A 19612-nucleotide genomic window follows, 5' to 3' on the forward strand; every position below is an offset into this window, starting at 1 on the left:
ATATTAATTTAGCATCTATACCATTCATTGCATTCACACAAAAAGAAAAAGCAATCTGTTCTGTACAGAAGGAAATAAAATTCTCTTGCTTCGATCCTAGAAATAACCCAGCCAGCAAACTTTACTGCAAATGTTTGTGTATATAGCTCCTGTGGAAACTGCTTAACTGTCTACTATGCACAGGAAAGAGGGGAAATGTGGCATATGTCAACAGATCAAAGAGCACATCGGCACAGTGAATAAAGATCACACCACAAATCAAAATGAAGTAGCAAAATTTATGTTAAGTGATTTCCAGTGGTGTTTAATACAAATTTCAGGATGGTTTGTTACACATTTTTAGTCATTATTAAACAGCAGAATCTGCAGATTAGCCGAGTCGCAAGCAAAAGACAAGACAGAAACAGCAGTTTCGAATACAAGAAACTTCCCTAGTGTCACTAGGGTTCCTGCTGTCTCCCTGTCTGCCCTGCATTTTGGTTGTCCTCTTCAGATTCAGTAGATTTGTAGATATGGCACAAGCACCTGCCTTGGTTTTGCTGGAAAAAAAAAAAACCAGTATTTTTAATATGACTTAATTGTTATTGCCTAGATACTTCAGAATTAGTGGAAGAAAAAAGGTTGGTCACTTTCTTTACTTTGTAGCTGTCTTGTATTTGCTTAAAAACTAAGCAAGGTCTAAATGAATAAGTACCATCCTCATGTATCCCTGTACATAAATGTAATGCAATACCAGTGGAGATGGGCAAAAAGTACACACTATTGATAACGCGAGCCAAAGCCAATGAAGCCAAAGCTCAATTCTAACAATATTATCTTTCTCTAATTGCCATTTGTACACATTCACAAGTCTGTTTTACGAGCATAGGAAGTCATGCTGAACCAAAAAAAAAAAAATTTGCAATTAACAATTAAAATGTTTAGTATTTATATAATGTGTACTTCTATAAATTTATATAATTAGAGATTTAAGGTACGTATCTGATTAAAGAAGACACTTCAGATTTCAAAAGTGAAACTTACAGCCTTTTTCTATACTGGGCACACTTTGTTTGCAATACCTTAATTTTTCTTTCCCCCAGAAATGAATTAACAATAAGCCATTTTAAACTGCATTTCATATATAGTTGTCTGCGTCTCTCTTCTTCCTTTTATTTCAGTAGTTCTACTTGCCTTTCTTTTGGCAATATTGCAATATTAGTTTTCCCAACCAATACAGGTAATTTGAAAGTATTTTAAAAACATGTCCTTGATTAAGCCTTTTGAAAACTGAAATGTCACGAAGCCAAAATACAGAAAGTCCTACTCAGATTCAAAAGTTCTTATTGGGAACAACATCTTTGTCCATTTCCCCTTCTATCAATCTTACAACTGTTCAGACTAGTTACAGTTCACTTTACAGTGATATTCTACACTTACAAATAGTAGCTGATCTTATTACTTCTAAAACAGGCATCATTATTCTAAAAGAGGCAGCCAATACTTACGCTGCAAGGTGTGGAAGAGAAACAGCCAATTTTGCTCAAGGCCATACCAGAATTCAGGGTTTGGTTTCTTCTGATGTCACATTTTTGTTAAACTAACAATGTGGCATATTAAAATCTTGCCAGAATCAACATATCAGCGTGAGAGCCAAAGCACACATTTCATTAGCCTCTACACACGGAAAATCTACATCACACACATGAATAAGACTGCATGATGCTCAAGAGCTTATCATCACCATCACCCCCCTGGAAAATTCTACAACTGAAAATGCTTTGTACTAGACTAAGAGCTACGCATACTCAGAAGTCACGATTAATAGCACAGGGTAGCAATCTAATTAAAATATAAGCAGATATTTATTTACATTTCCCATGCAGATGCTACAGTCTCTTAAGACTTAGGGCTTGAAGAAACACAGCTATGTTTTAACCTTTGATTAATACCACAAGAGTTTTATTGCAGGTTACAATAATGCCATTGCTAACCAAAGCTTCCTAAGCCACTTAATTCATAAAACAGTATCTTACTTTAATGGGAGTTTAGAATACACCAGAAATGTAGGATGAGATCCTACCTTCAAAGACCCCTTATTGCACTTCATTTGTGAAACAGAACTGGGTTTATGGAAATTAAGCAGGTCCCTCATCTTGTCAAAGTGGATGAAGATACTTAGCATCTACATTTAGATTTTTTTTTTCCTAGAAGATAATCAGTTCTACTTAGCTTAGCAGCTAACAACTTGCAAAAAAATGCGTTGTCAGCTGTGACATGCTTATCCTTCAGACTAAACAAAAGCAAGAAAAGAGACTTTGAGAGTGTCACTATATTAATGGCACTCAAAACTGCATGCATGTTATAGATTACGTGCATTCTATATCCTTGTTGAAGTAAGAGATGTATTTTATTCATTCACCTGTTTCTTGTCCTCTCCTCCTTGTGGCTAAGTGATTGTAAAATTACATTTAAATAGCAGAAGTGGCATCTTTAAATACTAGCTCAACAGCTAGTATCATGGTCTGCATCTGAAAACAGTGTTTGCATTTTGGTTTTCTACTTAAAATCACTTGACGTACTAGTGTAGTCCTGTCCTTTTACTGTCTCTCCAAAGGGTCAATACAAAAACATGTGTCTTTTTTCTAAAACTCAAGCCCTAAGAAAGCAACCTCTCTCTGTAAACAACATAAATATCTCAGCTGTCATGTAGATCACCATTTTAGCATGATTACATTACCCCATAACAATATTAATAAAATGTACTCTGGACTACTCTCTTTTCTCCTCCCTCTAGCATATCTGACATATCATAAAAATAATGCCTATATTTATCCAAATGTTAACTATTTGCTTTCAGCTCTGTTTTGGCATTTTGGTAATTCTTTTCTACATGATGTTCAGTTTACAACCTGTGGCACTTTAAATATAACATATGTGTCACTAAGCTGTTACAGAAACTTGAGTTTGGCATGTTTCTGATGAGCATGTAGATGGAATAAGTCAGTCACAGTGGAGAACGCCAACCACTGACTAATCTGATACCTATGCATATCACATGCAGTTAGTATGAAATTATAACTTACATGCAAATCAGAAAGAGATTTTGTCTTCATTATTTATGCACCAAGAAATTTTCCCCCAACGAGGAAATACGGTTGCAAGACACACAGTGGTTAAAAGAGACATGACTCAGAAATTAATACAGCACAGCTTGTAGTGATAGTAAGAACAGATACTCTGTTTCTCTAAATCTCTGAAACAATTATGCTTCAGTCTAAAACTTTTTACATATTGTGAATTTCAACAGGAACAAGATACATGCTTATACTAATTGACTATTCATATTCAAGGAAGTAAAATAGTGCCTGGTCACAGTTATGAATAGATTAATGCATATCCTTTTAATGCATATAAAGCAGAAATCAGAAACGCTTGCTTTTTTTTTCCAGATCATTTTCACACACATACATTCACAAAAAAATCAGGGAAAGATTTTCAGTTCAATACATTTCTCCTTTTCAGTGGCTAAAACAAGATTTATAGGAAATATACGTACTCAAATTTGCTTCAGTTTCTGGAGTTCATGGTACAATTATCTATAAGGGTGCCTTTCGGTGATTTCTTCAGGATTATTCAGAGATAGCAGCAATGGCTTTTGGAACTTGCTTTGTATCCAAACTCGCTGCATTTTCACTTTTTTCCTCCTGTTTACTTGTAATCGCCGATCAACTAAATTCTGTACTTCAGTTAATCCAGCCAAGGTGAACATGTTCCATATCTCATCTATTTTCTCATATGAAGAATTATTGTAATTAAAAAAAAAAAAAAAGACATTTGTAGAATGTAGTAATTAACAACCTGCAGTTCAACCAAAGCTGGAAGTAAATCTGTTTTCTGATTTGAAAGATCAAGGAAACTGCCTGTAAGAAGTCTTTTGTTAGAAATTCATTTTCACGGCTCTCGATTTATATTACAGTAAAAAATGTTATGTTGAGGCCCAAACCACATTGGTTATTACTCATGGCATTCATAGATCCCCTTTCTTCAGAGGGTTCAGTATGCCAGAGTTGAGGAAAACAAACGCATGCCATTTGGTCACTGTTCGCGTATTATTGAGATAAAGCTATTTCACCTGCTAAATGACAATCCACACATCTATGCCAACACCATTATCTCCTTCTTGTCAGTCACCACTGGAAAACTTTAAGCTTCTTTGTCATGAGTAAGCACAGAACAAGACATTTAAAAACTGAGAGGGCTCTTTGAATTCAAGTGATTTCCCATACATGTCCCAGATCCTCCTTCTCACTTCTAAAATTACTCAGGCTGGGATAAATCGTGATCCATCTCTATTGCTTACAGTCTAGGTTGTAGAGGGCAAAAAGAAAAAAAAAAAAGTATTGTGATGCTTACTTTCATAATTTCCAGTAGCTGGGCTAAAATATACCAGTCTAAGCTGACTGCTAACAGAACCAAGTGAGTGGACAGGCAAAGAGCAACAGTATCCATAATCAGAAATTTAAATTTAGCTCCTGCAGAAAGAGATTCACCAACGTAACAGAACAAAATATCAGAGCACTGCTACCAACTGTGCTTACAAGCATGTTTATCTCAATTGTAAGAAAGAAATCAAGTACATCTTTAAACGACAGAATTTGAGCTTACCATTAGACACAAGATGCTTAGACAAAGAGAAATTTCCAGTGATGTCTGCAAACAATCTTGCAGGATCCCTGATGCAATAAGTGTACACATAAAGGGAATTATTTTCTTACAACAGTTAGCTTTGGGCTTTGTAAAAGCAGAGAATTAAAAAAAAAAAGCCAATAAAACCTTCTTTAAACTTCTGTTCTAAGATGAGCTTTTATAACCCAAATCATCTTGAGAGACACTCAACCCTTTCTATAAAACTATACCATTTCATACCTTTAGTAAAGAAATATACTCTGGTTCCATCTCCTCGTACATAAAAATTTTCTGACAAGCAGTGACCTAAGAAATTAGAGCAGTAATGAAAAAGGACATGTCACTTTTTTTCAAAAAGAGTTAAAATGAACAGTGAACTACAAAAGCATTCAGGAATTACCTTTTTTAAAACGAAGTTGAGCTGTATCATATCTTCCATAGTCTCGAAATAACAACATTCCTCCAGGTTTCAGTAGTTTAGCCAACCTATTTACAACCCCTTGCATCCTTAGAAAATAGATGGGATACTGGTGAAATTTGCAAACATAACTGTTTTTTTCTAGATGCTTGGAATATACATAGATTTCCGAAACTACAGTGAGAATATGTGTCTGTATTTAATATTAAAAGGCCAGGCACTACTGAACAGAAAGAACTCTTTACAAAAAAGCCTCTAAACCAAAAATTTAAAAGGAACTGTAAGAGAATACAAACTGGAAAGAGAAAAGGAGGCTTTTCCTTCACTTCAACAGAATCTCAAGGATGGATTAAAATGCAGTTTTTGAGTATATGGGTCATATGGGTCAGGCAGATATATGATAAACAATGAATGAACAGATAGCTATGTGCATTGGTGAGGTAGACTGAGCCTTCTTGCTGTATGTAACAAAATCAAGGGCCTGGAAGGCAGACAAAAACTTACCTGATTTCTTTATGGAGGTACTGATCATACACACAAAATCTCCACACCTAATGGTTGAGGATGGAAAGAAGTATCTGAGTAGTACCTCAGGAGGGGAATCTGGCAGAACTCCATCTGGAGATATTGCTAGTTAGAGGAAGAAAGTCTGCATCCTCCAAAATGCTGACAAGTTTGTGAATCTTAGTGGTCTCTAACATCAGCTCTTCCTTATCAAGATTACACCAGCCTGCTGTATGTATAGGAATAAGTACCATACACAGTACTCTTTCCCCTTCACTAGACAAGAGCATCTTCATTCTCACTTTTTAACCTTACCTAGATCTTCTTATAAATACATTTGCATTACTCTACAAAATATGTTACTAATGAATAATGGCTTGGGTTTGCCTCACTCTTTCAGAATAAACTGAAGGACTCAGGTTTTCCACATTCATGAAAGATCACAAAAGGCAGTCTGCGCCTGGCAGGCTGCAAGGTAGAAAAGTCCACTTGCCTAATTCAACTCTTCCTCCCACAGGGAAGCGGATAGACCATGTGGAGCCAGAGTGAATGTAAAATGAATGGAAAGGAAAGGCAGGGTGCTGTAACTGAAAAGAGCTAAAGAAAAGTCCTACTTAAATATACAAAATCAGCATACCGTTACTGTGTACCAAGACAACATCCTTACATCATCCCTGTCTCTCAGGTGGCCTTACCCCCTTGCCCCAAGAACATCAGAACTCAACTAATGCAATTTGGTCCTTATGCAACAGCAGTTGCATCTTACCTTGATTTTTAAGGGACAGAATTAGGAGGTAGTTCAGCAGAAAATAGTATCATACCTCCGAACAAACAAACAAGAACAAAAAGCAGCATACGTTTTTTAAGCACAGAATTCCCTTAGGGGAAGCCGAGTGCTTTAAAAGTTGTCCTCTTTGCTCATGCTCAACACAGGCAACCAAGTGTGCTGCCACAGACAGAAAAGGCAACACCACCTAAGAATAAAAGACTGTTCAAGACAGGTAGTTGTGCACAGAATTACAGACTTTGCCTACATAAATGTAAGTTTTGTGCACATAGAAAAAAATGTACATGCACAAAAACTGTAAGTGCTTTGAGAAATCTCATCCCGTAGGACTAGAGCACATTAATTATATAGCTTGAAGAAAGTTTAATACCTTTCAAATTCTGCAACCAACTTTTAGAGGGGACTTCTAGCAGAATTGAAGTGTGTTAAAAGTGGGGTACAAGAGAACCAATTATCAAAAACTAAACACAACAGCCCAAGAGAAATCACTAAGTAACAATTGTGCTGAATACAAATGTGTCCCTCTCATGTATATTCTCCAGGTCTCCAAAGTACATAAGTTCTGCATCATCATTCTCTTGGTTTTCTTTTTCATTTCCCACTTTCAAAGTTTCCAGAAAAAATGTATACTGAGCAAGACAAATCTGGATTACGTTTGCCTTAAAATGCAGTCATTTTAATTCTACAAGATGACAGTAATGACTAACAAATCTTTGGAAAGTGGGTCTTACAACACAGATAATTACACGGAAATCTTTATGTGTGGATACACACACACAAAAGCATCCATGTCACCCTTTAGATGCTGACATGGGGGGGGGGGGGGGGGGGGGGAGACAAACACATTCTCAAATGACTAACAGGAAAAGATCCACAGAAATTCTGACAGAACATTTGATTACTGCTTCTACAGGCAAAGCGACTGAATGAATGCGTCTCTATTGTCCAATTTCTTCCTGGCAGCATCACTGCAGCTACAGAGATCTGAAATCTACTGCTTGAATTGTTTTTGAAATCTGGACCCAGGCTTTGCATGACTCATGTGCTCATCTCTGAACAAACAGGAAGGAGCAATATCCTATATGAGAGATTTTTCTGTAAAGCTAATCATTAATAACTTAGGCAGGGAAACAGTTCTCAGACTTAGGCAAATACTGTTCTGTTTGCCAAGCCCATTTTAATGGCATTCTTAAAGTAATAAATGTATTACCAGACATACAGCGTGTATTTCCCTTCATATGATCTAGTTAAAGGAAGAGTCAAGGAGTTTAACTTACATGCCCTCTTTTGCATTTTTCCCATTAAAAAAAAGGGCATTTTCACAATCAGCCAGCCTTAACAGTCATAAAGTTTGGTTCATTAGACATTGAGAGGCATTAGTAAGAAGGCTAACAGCACTCAACATAAGACTATGCATGAAAATTAGATCAAGTTTTCTTAATCCAAACAAGTTACAAAATTATGAATGCATTTTGGTTTAAAAGGCCTGCATGTAAGCATTTGCGTGTGGCTAAATCAGAAACCTAAGTCTTTATCAACATATTGTAAGGTGTTAAATCATAAATATTTGGGTTTGATCACTAAAAATAATTTCCTTCTAGAAGACTAGCAGTCTGTTTTTTTAATTTGTAATTTTCTTGAATCACTGTCACTTTTAATAGGGATGTATTTAGTTACAATATACCCCTTGTATTTTGATAGAGACAGGAGGCTCACTAATGAATTAGCCTGATCAGCTTTTCTCTTGAAGCCTGAAAATGGGAAACACCATTTAAAATACCTTGGTTTATATATATTGTAGCTTACTAAATAATAAATTAAAGATTCATCATCTTCTTTTGCTATTCTTGAAAACCTTCAGTAATAAAAGAGATTTAATCCATTTGCTTTGCCCTTTAGTCTTCATTTACCTGTCAGGATGAATAGTAGAGAGCACAAAGACAAGGAGAATGACATCCAGGATCTCATCTGGAAAAGGATAGGGTACAGCATCATCACACACATCATGAACAAAGGCAGAACACCAGGCTGAATTGTAGGACGAATGTGACTGTCAGGAAAAAGATGAAAAGAGGCACAGAGAGAACAGTAGTAGTTAATACGTTTCCTGTGACTCAAGAAACCTTTTTTCTTCAATTATTCAGCATTGTAAAACATCTCGTATAAAAGCCTATTCTGTCTGGTATCTTACTCAAGCTGAGAAGCAAGCTCACTGATGGTATTCATTCCTCTCTGCATAGAGTAAGACTTTGTTCTTTGGAATATTGAAAACTTCAGTTGAAAGTTGTCAAAGCCATCACATTCTTTTTCATGAAGACGGCTTCCTGGCAGCCTCCTGAATTACAGGCTTATAAGGTACTCTAAAGTGAGTATATGAATTACCTTTACCAGCTCCACCGCTCCTGAAGCAAAATCACAACAGTATAGAAAGGTTCCAGGTGTATTGCTAGGAAAACAAAACCAACATCAGTTAAAAAATTATTATTGTAAAAGATTAAAGTCTACATCAGTGTTCATGGAACTACAGAGGGCCCTTTGGGGTTCTCCACAGGTTTGATCAAGCATGCCTTATTGATGTCTAGCACATGGAAAGCCACATAGGTTGTAATGAACCAATAGGGCAGACAAATTCATAAGAATACCAACAGGCAGTTAGTATAAAAAGGAGAATTATAGCCTTGTCAGGGAGGAAGTGAAAAGGAAAAGAAAGAAGGTCACAGAGGGCTGTCAGGATTGATGACAATATCCTGGTGTTGTATTACATAAATGCACATTAATAGGTCACGTTTTCTTACAGAAGCACTGCATTAAGTCTCTATCATTAGCCCACGTATGCAGTTTAATTAGCAATATGATTTGGGCAAGGATGGGGTGTTGCAAAAGTCATCCACAGTTCTGTAGAGGCTTGGGTTCCCTTACTGTGCTTTTGATTAGATTAAGCAGTATTGGTTGTTTCCCTCCATTATCCCCTCTGTTTTGTAAGCCAAGATGAATAAGAATTTCCTGTAGCACTGTTTTCCCTTCCTTTCCCATCCAAGACTACGCCAGCTGCAAATTTCCTCGTACCATTCATCAGATACTAGTAACTCTAACAAATGTTTTTCATCCCCGAAAAAATCATTTAAGAGAAACTAAGCAAGCCCCTCAAAACCTACTGAGGGATGACCTCATGGTCAACTCAAGATGAATTAATCTCCTTTAAAAAATATTTAAGATTTTGGACAGATGGTTTCTTTAGAAAGGGAATCAATAAACTCTGGCCTATAAGATGTCACAGTATACACAGCTGAGTTAGCGACCTCTCTCTGAGGGCTCAACAGGAGAACCCTTGTGCACTAAAATATATTCCATCCTTGTTGCTGAGCAAAACTTTTATCAGCATGTGCCCACCATGAGAGTTGATGAGTTTAGATATTTATCATGGATGAGGACAAGCAGCCAGGCTTTGGTCCCAGTCAGTCCCTTGGGAAAGGTTAAGCTGATTACCTAAATTGACTTGTTAGGATGTTATTTCAATTTTTTTAGACCACAATAAGAGTTATGTAGAAAGTCAAAACAAAGACACAGCTTGAGCTGGATGGTGATTTCATGATGCATTGTATTCAAAAGCGGTAACTTGAATTTTAAGGGGGGTAGGGGGAAGCAGTTTAAAAGTTACGTTACAAACCTAAGTGGAAAATTTTTTTGTAGCCAGGGTACACTCATACTTGACACTGGCTTCTTTTTATATGCATACAAAAGGTCATTTTTGTATTATAAATTCAGAGTAAAACCAACTGTGCTATAAAGCCAGGCCTGCTAAGAGATAAGAGATGTTTCCATCAGGTCATATACAAGACAAATGTGTGAGTTGTTCAATGTACCAACCAATGTGATTGACTGAAGGATTTGCATAAGAATAGAGATCTCCAGGAAAAATACCTAATGAGTGGATTCTTAATTATCAGAAATGCCAGCCTATGACTAAGGCCTCCTGTGAGGAAAACACAAAAGTTTGTCTCACCTTTTTTAATACAGCCACATGATATCTTTTCCCTATATAATGTTACTTTCCAAACTTTTCATATGAAGCAGGGCTCCCCTTTCATTACATGCTGTCTAAAGCAAAGCCTTTGCTGTGGGATGAAGATGCATTGCTAATACAAATAGGTTTCATGTACGACCCTGGTGCATCACTTGATTCCTCCTGCTATCTGTTTCCGTATCTGCAAAATGGAGTATTTTTGTATAATGGTGATGCTAGCAATCAGAATTCATTTATAGAATAATGAACTGTGCCATACTCAAGCTCTTGGAGGCATGAATAAAAAGAGGCATGAATAAAAAGAAATCTATTTCAACCCTTGATACATACACAGCCTTTCCAATAAAACCTTCCTGCCTCCATGGAAGGGAGGACATGCTGTCGTAACAGCTTTTTCTAAAACCGAAAGCTAAGTGGACTAAGATGTTTCAAGGAATTAAGTAATGCAATACAAGTCTTGTGCCTTCCTTGACACTAAAACCTGAAGCGATATGACAAAGTGTACCAGCCAAATTCAGAAATAATACATCTTCTTACTAGTAGATCACATGCCATTATCTACTGTCTCTGATTTCGGCCTTTTGAAGAGATATCTGGTAGCTTTACGGTGACATATACGACAAGAGAGCATTTCACCTGCCTGAGATTAACTACAAGAAATCAGTCTGAATGCACCTGAAGACAAACCTTGTCAGCAAATCTGGTCCCCCCAAGACTAGGGTTGACCAGTATGAGGAGTGTTTTGTACTAATGCTACCAACATTACCTGTGGTCTGCAAGCAATCAGAATTTCAGGGCTGTAAAACAGTCCATTCAACACTTCCTGCAGCACTGGTCTAGCACCAACATTTGAAGAAAATGGAGAAGATGAGAATAGAACTTTCATATTTGAAAATCCAGCACTACATACCACAGAACTTTCAAAATAGGAAAGACACTGTTTCCGGCACCACAACCAACCTAAAATCAGGAGAGAAACAAAAAGTCAAAATACATGAGCAAATAAAACCTCTTTTTTTTTTATTTTTGTCTTAAATTAGTTGGTAGGTAGGACCCATTAGACTTGAAGGTATGTTGGACAGAAAAGGTATAAACAGCTCATACCACAATTCTCAAATCACTTCTATGATCACATTTCTCCTCAATGTCTTTCTAAACTTAAGAGAGAATCCATCTCTCAAACTGCATAGGAAAATGCAATATTCTCGTCCAATTTCACCATTTGGCGTCAGAATGCGTCAAGTACTTGCACTTTAAGACATAACTTTCCTTAGGAAACCCAACTTCCAGTGAAAATGGAATCTGACAATCTAGCCTTAAATTCTGATTTGGGAGAAACTTTAAAGGGAAAACAAAGCCCAGATCCTAGGTTTCTCTGAAAGTTTCTGCCATAAATGAATGTAGTATGTCAAATTCTAAATGTTTACTTTCTTGATACTTACTAAGCATCTTTATCAGCCTTTTGAGCTACTAAGTGGAGTTCTATATGATGAGTAGAACATTTGCAGTGCATTACCTCTAATATTCTGTAAGCGGCATCACTACCAGGGAAGGATTCTAGCCTGCCAAGTTCTTCTCCACAGTTTTTACCCTGAGGATTGTCAGTAAGAGATTTTACTTGTTTTTTATTATATATATATCCTTGTACAGAAGTAGAACCACCTCCATAATTTTTCTTCCAATATTTTTCTCCTTCCTCAAACATTTCATTTTTGTGTGAAAAACTGTTGGTACTGGGTTTTTTTGCGTGTTCTGATCTTTCTTTTGTTTTCAACTCTTCTCTCCTTTTTTCTGGAAGAATTTCTGGAAACTCCAGAAACAGCCAATTGCGATCCTTGAAAAAGTTATTTTTATGAGTCTTGTAAAATTCATTCCAATATTTACTGGCTTCTCTCTCATATTTATCTGAAATTAAAACAAAACAAAAACTTGGTGAATATGAGCTTAGCTACAAAATACTGTAAAGCAACATGGAATTTGGACCCCAAATCTACAATTTAAATAGTTTCCCACATTGTACACATTTAAATAAAAACATTCGGAATTTGGGTCTTACCTTAATCTGTGCTCAAAATAACTCCCACAAGGGCTTAATTAGATTTTATGTCACTTAGGATGGGGCAGACAGGCTTTCTGTATCATCTTTTTTTTTTTTTTTACAAATGTAGTGACATAATAGAACAGCATCACCAAAATATGCAATCGTAAGTTTCTTAGACAAGCTTTCATGTCTCAAATTATAAAAGCAATGCATCTTTTCAATTAAACTTTTCTCCATGTTTTTCCTATTCAAGAAATACTAAACTGAAATTAATTTCTCTCAAATTGATTTATTACTTTTTGGTGCTGTATTCTGGTAAAGGCATTATCAATGCAGAGCAAAAGGAATATTTTACAAGGCTTACAGGCTGTAATCCTGTTTATGACTCCCAGCTTGCCATTTTGCAACAGCATGACACTGCTGAGTCAGCTAGTGATTCACCACAACCCTCACATCTTCTTCTGCAAAATGACTACTTAGCCAATTGTTCCAAAACTAGTATTTTTTTCAAGGAATTATTCCTAAGCAAAGTATTCTGCATTTATTTTTAGCAAATTTATGTCTTTCAGATCCTTTTTTTCCACCATTTGTCCAGATCTTTCTGAATCCTAATTTTGTCCTTCACCATACTTGAAACATCTCTTCACTTAATATCATCTTCAAGTCTCCCATTTCCTGAGGTCACTAATGAAAATACCAAGCAGAACTGGACACAGAACAAAACACTTCTCCGCCCAGCACAGCCTTCCATTCTGAAAGGATCTCTCTCGGCATTCATTCACCCAAAAGCAGTTTCATTAGCTCTCGCTTGCCTAACTTGCTTATGAAAATGTCAAGTAAAGCAAGTCAGAAGCCTGACTAAGGATAAATTTCAGGACGTCTGCTGTTTTTTCCTTACCCCCAGGGCTTGTAACCTTCTCCAAGAAGGAAATTAGCTTGATTTCACATGATTTATTCTTGAAAAATATTTGTTGGCCAGTATTCGTCTCCTTTGTTCTTCCAAACTCAGTGTCTGCAAGCTCTGGATTATCTCTTCCAGTATTTTTCCAGGAATTGAAACTAATTATCTGACTCTTCTCTTTTCCAACCTCCTTTTTAAAAAAGTAAATATTCTCTTTTCTGCTTTCCCAGTCATCCATGTACTCTACGGATGTACTTTGTAACCTGTTCTTTCTCAGTACGAGAACAAGATCTTTCCTGCTCCTCACTAGCACTAATAGTGCTAGCCACTGGACTGCAGCTCACCATTTCAAAGGAAGGCTGATAAAAAGATAAGAATTACAGCTTTTTCTATGTCTCTTTTGTTAATTCCTGTTAATTCCCTTCCTCATCCCTCCTAAGTACCAAACCAAATCTTCTTCTTGTTTTTTCCCCTCATTCCTAAAGCATTTACAGAACTGTTTCTTGTTACCCTTGAAGTCTCTTGCTAAGTGTACATCATATAATGTCTTGCCTTTATTTTGTGCCTACTCACACTGACCCATTAATTCTTTTAATATAAATGCACAGAGTAAATATATGGTGCATTGCTCCTACTACTCTCATTTAAATCTTAATATACTATTTCCTAAATCGCTACAGCTTTTCAGAGATAAACAAGGCTGAGAATTATCATTAGAGGCACAGACAGGCAGTGGGAAGTGGCAAGGAGGTGGCAGAATGCCTTGTCCTAGAAATCTGCATAATTTTTAAAATTTAACATTTAATACATCCCATTGTATTATTAAAGGGCAAGACCCAGCCATGCAGTGTAATTGTACAAACTTGTTTTACAATATAAGTGCAGAGTTGATTGAGGTATATATATCAGATTTCAATAGTGTAAGTCACACATTCATAGATTGCTCAGCTTCAGTATAAAACACAAACCTACTCAAAAGGTTCTTAAATCATTATCACCCCTTGTTATAGTCACTACTTTTCTACAAGTCTGTTCAGAATCCTTCTACTTAAATTCCCATCAAGTTTTCCAGAATTCAAAATTGAAGGAAAACAATGGCTAAAGTCAGCCTTTCAAATTGTATTAGTATGGTATTCCATAGATTCAAGTGCAAGAACACTTTACTTTCCATTCTTTCACTGGTCACTCCTGCACCACTGTGTAATAACCACGCATGCAGTATTATTATCAATTTTTTGTTTCACTTTGTGTATTTAAGTAGCCTGACTACTAAATTTTCCAAAGCATGTAAAAATGACAAAACTAATAAACATATAACCTTCTGAGACAAAAAAATCCCTTACTTAGTCAATTGATTTTTCTCCTTAACAGAACCTTTCAACACTAGCAGGCATGCCTGAGAAGAAACTGGACATGCTAACAAGTAAATCAAATTCCTAAAGGTAGTATCATGAGTTAATTCAGTTTAACTTCTCTTGTTTTAATGAGGCTCACCAGAACTATTCTATTCTAGTGATATAATAGTATTGTTGAAATCTGTCTTGTCTTTTCCCCCCTTACTGCAGTTTCCAAGGCCCCAAAATAATCTGCTCATTAGCTTCAGTCTAGTTCATTGTTTACACAAATAGGCCAAAATGTACATCACTTGCAGAATGAAGCTGAAGCTTTCTGAAGGAACACTATCAGCAATGCTCACCTATTCAAGTTCTAAACAGAGGGGCATTCATAGGAAATGTCCTTGGATTCTTGTATTTCTTGTCAGGCATTTGTGTATTGCCTATTCCATTTCTCACCAGCACAAACTAAGTTCTAATTGATTATAGATGAAGAATGAAAGGTTCCGTGAGCCACATGGTTACACAGCTTACTTTTCCATTATGGGCTCTTTTTCAAATTTTTTTACAAACCAAATGAAAATATGAGATGTCATTTTTGAAAAACAAACATTGTACTCCTGTATTTAGATAAAGGATACGAGAGGTAACAGAAAAGGGCAGGATGACAATCCCAGAGCATTCAAAGTGATGAAGGGCACACAATTCAAGACACATTCACAGGTAATTCAAATAAACTCCAACATGTGCCCTAGTTACATCAACGAAACTGAGCACGATAGGATCATAGTGATACTATCTAATTTTACAGGTTCAAGACACGCTAAGTAAACTGAGGTCCAGGACGTTCAAGTAATTGTTTTCAGAATACCTATCTACTAAAGGAACAAACTAAGAATCCAGTCTTCTATGTTACTATCAAGTTGATACTCCAGCTTTACATACATAACTATCCTAGAGTTTAGTCTAGGGTTTAGTTTGCCAGTTTGAACCTAGAGCTATCATTCTTCAGAAACGCAGAATACATTGTTTCCCTTCTGAAGACAGGCACGAAATTCCTTAATCGTTTACAGAGCAGACTCAGCATGATGCATTGGAACACCTTCCACACAAAGTGAACACACTGCCTCCTGAAGCACTCCCAGCTCAGCCTGGCCAAGGCAGCAAGCTGGGACCAGCTGGGACCAGTGCAACTTTCATGGCACTTAACTGATATATGGTGCAATGTACAAACACTAGCTCTCTAAACAGCCCACAAATCATTAAAAAGCATTTGAATACTGTACATGGGAACTTTCATCCCCAGCACCCTAGCTGGCTGCAAATTCATTCCCTTTGATGAAGTAACAGTCCTGTGTCGTAGGAGTGAGTTTTATTCTGAAGAACTGCAAAAGGAGCCAGAACTTGCAACTGCACCACAGTGATGTACTTGTTTTACATAGAGCCTATTGCCCCCCCAAAATGCAAAATTGCTCAAACAAGTAAGTGAATTGCTAGAAAAACACACTTTGAGACAATCTTTTGAGGCAACAAATGAAAAAAAAAAAAACCACCCAACAAATTTAGACACGAGAATGTAGAAGTAAAAAGAGTGTTCCTGGATTTTAAAGCATCTTTAAATGCTTTAATAAATAGCATTAAAATAGGAATTTTTAAGCCATTATGAATTTGTTACCTTGGTCTTCCCATTGGACTTTCACAAGTGAGTTCTCTGCCGCTTTTTCCTTGGCATTCTCCTCTTCTTCTTGTGACCACTGCATGTGGTCCCTGGAAAAGGCAGTTGAAGAACCAGCCTTTAAATAGGATTTTCCATAATCTTTTTTTCCCCAGGGAAAAGAGTCACAAATTAGCTACACTGTCTCAAATACATTTTCTTTTTGAATGCATGCAAATGACCACAAGGGGACTGACAGTTAAAAACTAAGTTTCAGTGTATGATAGATAAAAACTAATTACTAGTTAGGTAAAACTCAAGTGATTAAGAAAAATCTTCCAACTGCAAAGAGGCTGAAGTAGTATGCATTTTTTTTCTTAATAATAGAAAACAATATCTTGTAAATTGAGTGCATTTATAGGAATGTATTTTGAGTGTCCCATTAGAATTGTGTTCAGCTGGATATAATAATAGACCTATCAATAAACACCCTGATGCAAGAAACTTCTCACATTACCAATGTTTATGATGAGGAACAAAGGTCATTTAGCAAAGCAATCAGCTGTTCCTGAAACAGGGAGCATAATCCACCTATTCAAGTGGAACAGGTGGAATTGATGAACAGGATTCTACTTATTTGGGGAATAGAGACAGGAAACATTTAGAAAAAAGAAGAATGAGACAAGACAATAAGACAAGACAAGCAGTGCTGCAACGGTTCCAGAGTCTATGCTATCGATATTTGTGTAAAGTGGTTCACTAAATGTTATATTAATCCATTAAATGGTCACAGAATCAAGCCAAGATCTGACCCTGATGACTAAACTGCCTTCCCTGCAGATTCTGTGTTTGGATCAGGCCACAATGGGGAGTGCCGAAAAACATGCTGCTGGCAGCTTTTAAAAGCAAATCAGTGTCTCTCCAAATCATCCAGTCTGAACAGTTTCAGAAATCAAATTAAATTAGCTAATATAATTCAAATAATCTATTAGATCCTAACCCTACTGAAATCAATTAACTGAGAGCCTGACTAAAATTCCATTGGTTACTATGGGAAAAGGAACAAGGTGCCAACCTGAAAAGAGTCGATTGTCTCTAAAAGCTAACGAGCATCTTCCTGTTCCATTCTTGGTGACATATAGGTAATTTAATTCTTAGACCTTCACTGTTCCTCTTTTGTTAATTGTGGGAGACTAATTGGTATGTATTTGTCTGCTTCCCTCAGACTTGATTTCCGCATCTCTACTGAAATATTTCTCATTATTGTCCCCAGCAGGTTGCCTCTCCCCTTCCTGTATTTGTTCGTATACCAAATGTTCCTGTGCAGTGTCAAGGCTCTGACAGACGTGCTACAGTAGCATAAAACTGAATGACCGAAGCATTACCAGGCAGCCGTCCTCTTGGAAAGACTTACTTCCCTCACTGCTATCACCGTTTTTGACCTTGCCTATTCTAGCAAGCTGAAACCAAGGACTATTCAGATGGCAATAATACACAGTCAGCCCTTCTGACAGATGACTCGCTGTGGTATAAGCTTTAGCTGATCAATTTTAATCCATCATTGTGTGTCTGTCAGAGCCCTTAAGGGCTCTACACACAATACTATAGGTGCCTGAAGGCCTCCATCTTCAGCAACAACTTTTTTTCCTTTTGTCCCTCCTTGGAAATTCATAAAGCTGAAGAAAGATCTTTTGGCTCTTTCCTAGAAATTTCTATATGGAAGACCCCCAACAACAGGACTGCAGCAGCACTTCATCAAAATCTGCCGAAGAGGGGACATAGCATAGTTCTTATGCAAATTATTTACATAGTTTGGATGCTTCAAATGAGGCAGCTCCTTCAGCACTACAAGCTGGCAGGAACACAGAATACAGAAGAATTCTAAGCACAGAAGTGTTTAAATACAGAAGTGTTTTAAGTTGAACTTTGACAGCAGCAAAGGAAGCTATCCATTTTAACCACACCAGGAACTGTTAACATAAGTAGGCCTGACAAGATCAAGCAATGCTGCTTTCAGTTCAGCTTATTCAACTTAGCCCTTTTCCATTAACTTGTTTGCTAACACAGGGTTTAATTACCTGTGAAAACTAACATGTGAAAACTATGCCAATTACTAACCTGAATAGAACATTTTTTGTTCCAAAGTTTAGCATCATTCATTACTTCTCTCTCGAAATGACAGAAAAGCACCACAGCAAATATCTAAAGCATTAGTTCCCAAATTTAATTTGCTTAGTATTCGTAGCAGCAATGGCAGCAGCTCTTGGCTCCCTGCCAATTCACACACAGGCAAAAGGAAGGATGCCACTTTATGAGGTACCAAAGATGATGAGTCGAAAACAAAAGGACATAAATCCTCATACATCAATGCTAGGGAAGATGAATCTCTTATGCTCACCCTGCATGACCTATTTAGCTCAACCACCACTCATCCTGATCCCCCTTATCTCCCTAGTGAGAACCCTGCCGATTCAGCAAGCTTCAGATCCAAGGAGCTCCCCCTACTTCATAGCCAGGTTCTTGATTTATCAAAACATTCACAACTTCCATGCAGCACCTGCTCTAACTCAGTTTCACTGTTTTCTCTTCTGAGTTATGTGGATTCATCTGCAGATCCACTTTCTGAACAACCCAGTTCCTTTCAATCCCATCTTCGCAATCCATCCCATATTACCTAACTAGTAACTTTCTGCCATTATAAATAACACGGACTATCTTATCTCTGCACCTTCTGTCTCCTAATTCATTACTGATCTACAACAATATTTTGCCTTTCGTTCCGTAACTACTTGCTCAGCAGCTTTTTACGAAATTACTGAGAACTTGTAACTGTCAGGTTACTTGTGACAATCTCAAGTTTTCTCTAGCACTACCTTTACATGTCTATTCTCGCAGTCCATTGTTATATATATACACACATACCATTATTCATCATAGTAAATGATAATATACAAAAATACATGAAAATCAGCCTTGAAGAAACATCTCACCACATGTTATGCTCAAAAACCTTAGAAGGATCAGTTAAAATCCGTGATCCAAGTGGAACAGCTGGTCGTCTACTATTTTGGTGCCTCTGTTGCATCTTGCTTTTCCTCAGACATAAAGCAGAAAGCCTTGTAATGAAATTCATTTTGTTCAGAGACCTGAAAACACAATTAACTCAAATTACAGTTTTGCTGTAACTTAATTGTTTATGTCACTTACATGAGAAACTGGTCAAATAATCAAGCGCCAATATCAGCTTTAGTAATAATCTTTTATTATAATAATCAATTTAA

General features: G+C 36.9%; 1 protein-coding gene across 15 annotated transcripts in view; it reads right to left on the bottom strand.

Moving 5' to 3' along the window:
• METTL8 (methyltransferase 8, tRNA N3-cytidine) overlaps positions 1-19612 on the bottom strand; it is a 40911-nt gene that overhangs the window by 13292 nt on the left and 8007 nt on the right. For 6 of the 15 annotated variants that reach the window (XM_075153205.1, XM_075153209.1, XM_075153206.1 and 3 more), the window contains 10 exons: positions 19322-19477; positions 16353-16444; positions 11918-12306; positions 11312-11361; positions 8760-8823; positions 8288-8427; positions 5069-5175; positions 4909-4974; positions 3539-3765; positions 265-539 (listed from right to left, as the gene is read on the bottom strand). In XM_075153205.1, the coding sequence (XP_075009306.1) occupies positions 3575-3765; positions 4909-4974; positions 5069-5175; positions 8288-8427; positions 8760-8823; positions 11312-11361; positions 11918-12306; positions 16353-16444; positions 19322-19477 (1255 nt within the window). In that variant the 3' untranslated portion in view covers positions 265-539; positions 3539-3574. The other 9 variants (XR_012674093.1, XR_012674094.1, XM_075153210.1 and 6 more) reach the window with 8 other exon arrangements.

The sequence above is a fragment of the Calonectris borealis genome, chromosome 6 (assembly GCF_964195595.1).
Source record: "Calonectris borealis chromosome 6, bCalBor7.hap1.2, whole genome shotgun sequence".
In the NCBI taxonomy this organism is placed as follows: Eukaryota; Metazoa; Chordata; class Aves; order Procellariiformes; family Procellariidae; genus Calonectris; species Calonectris borealis.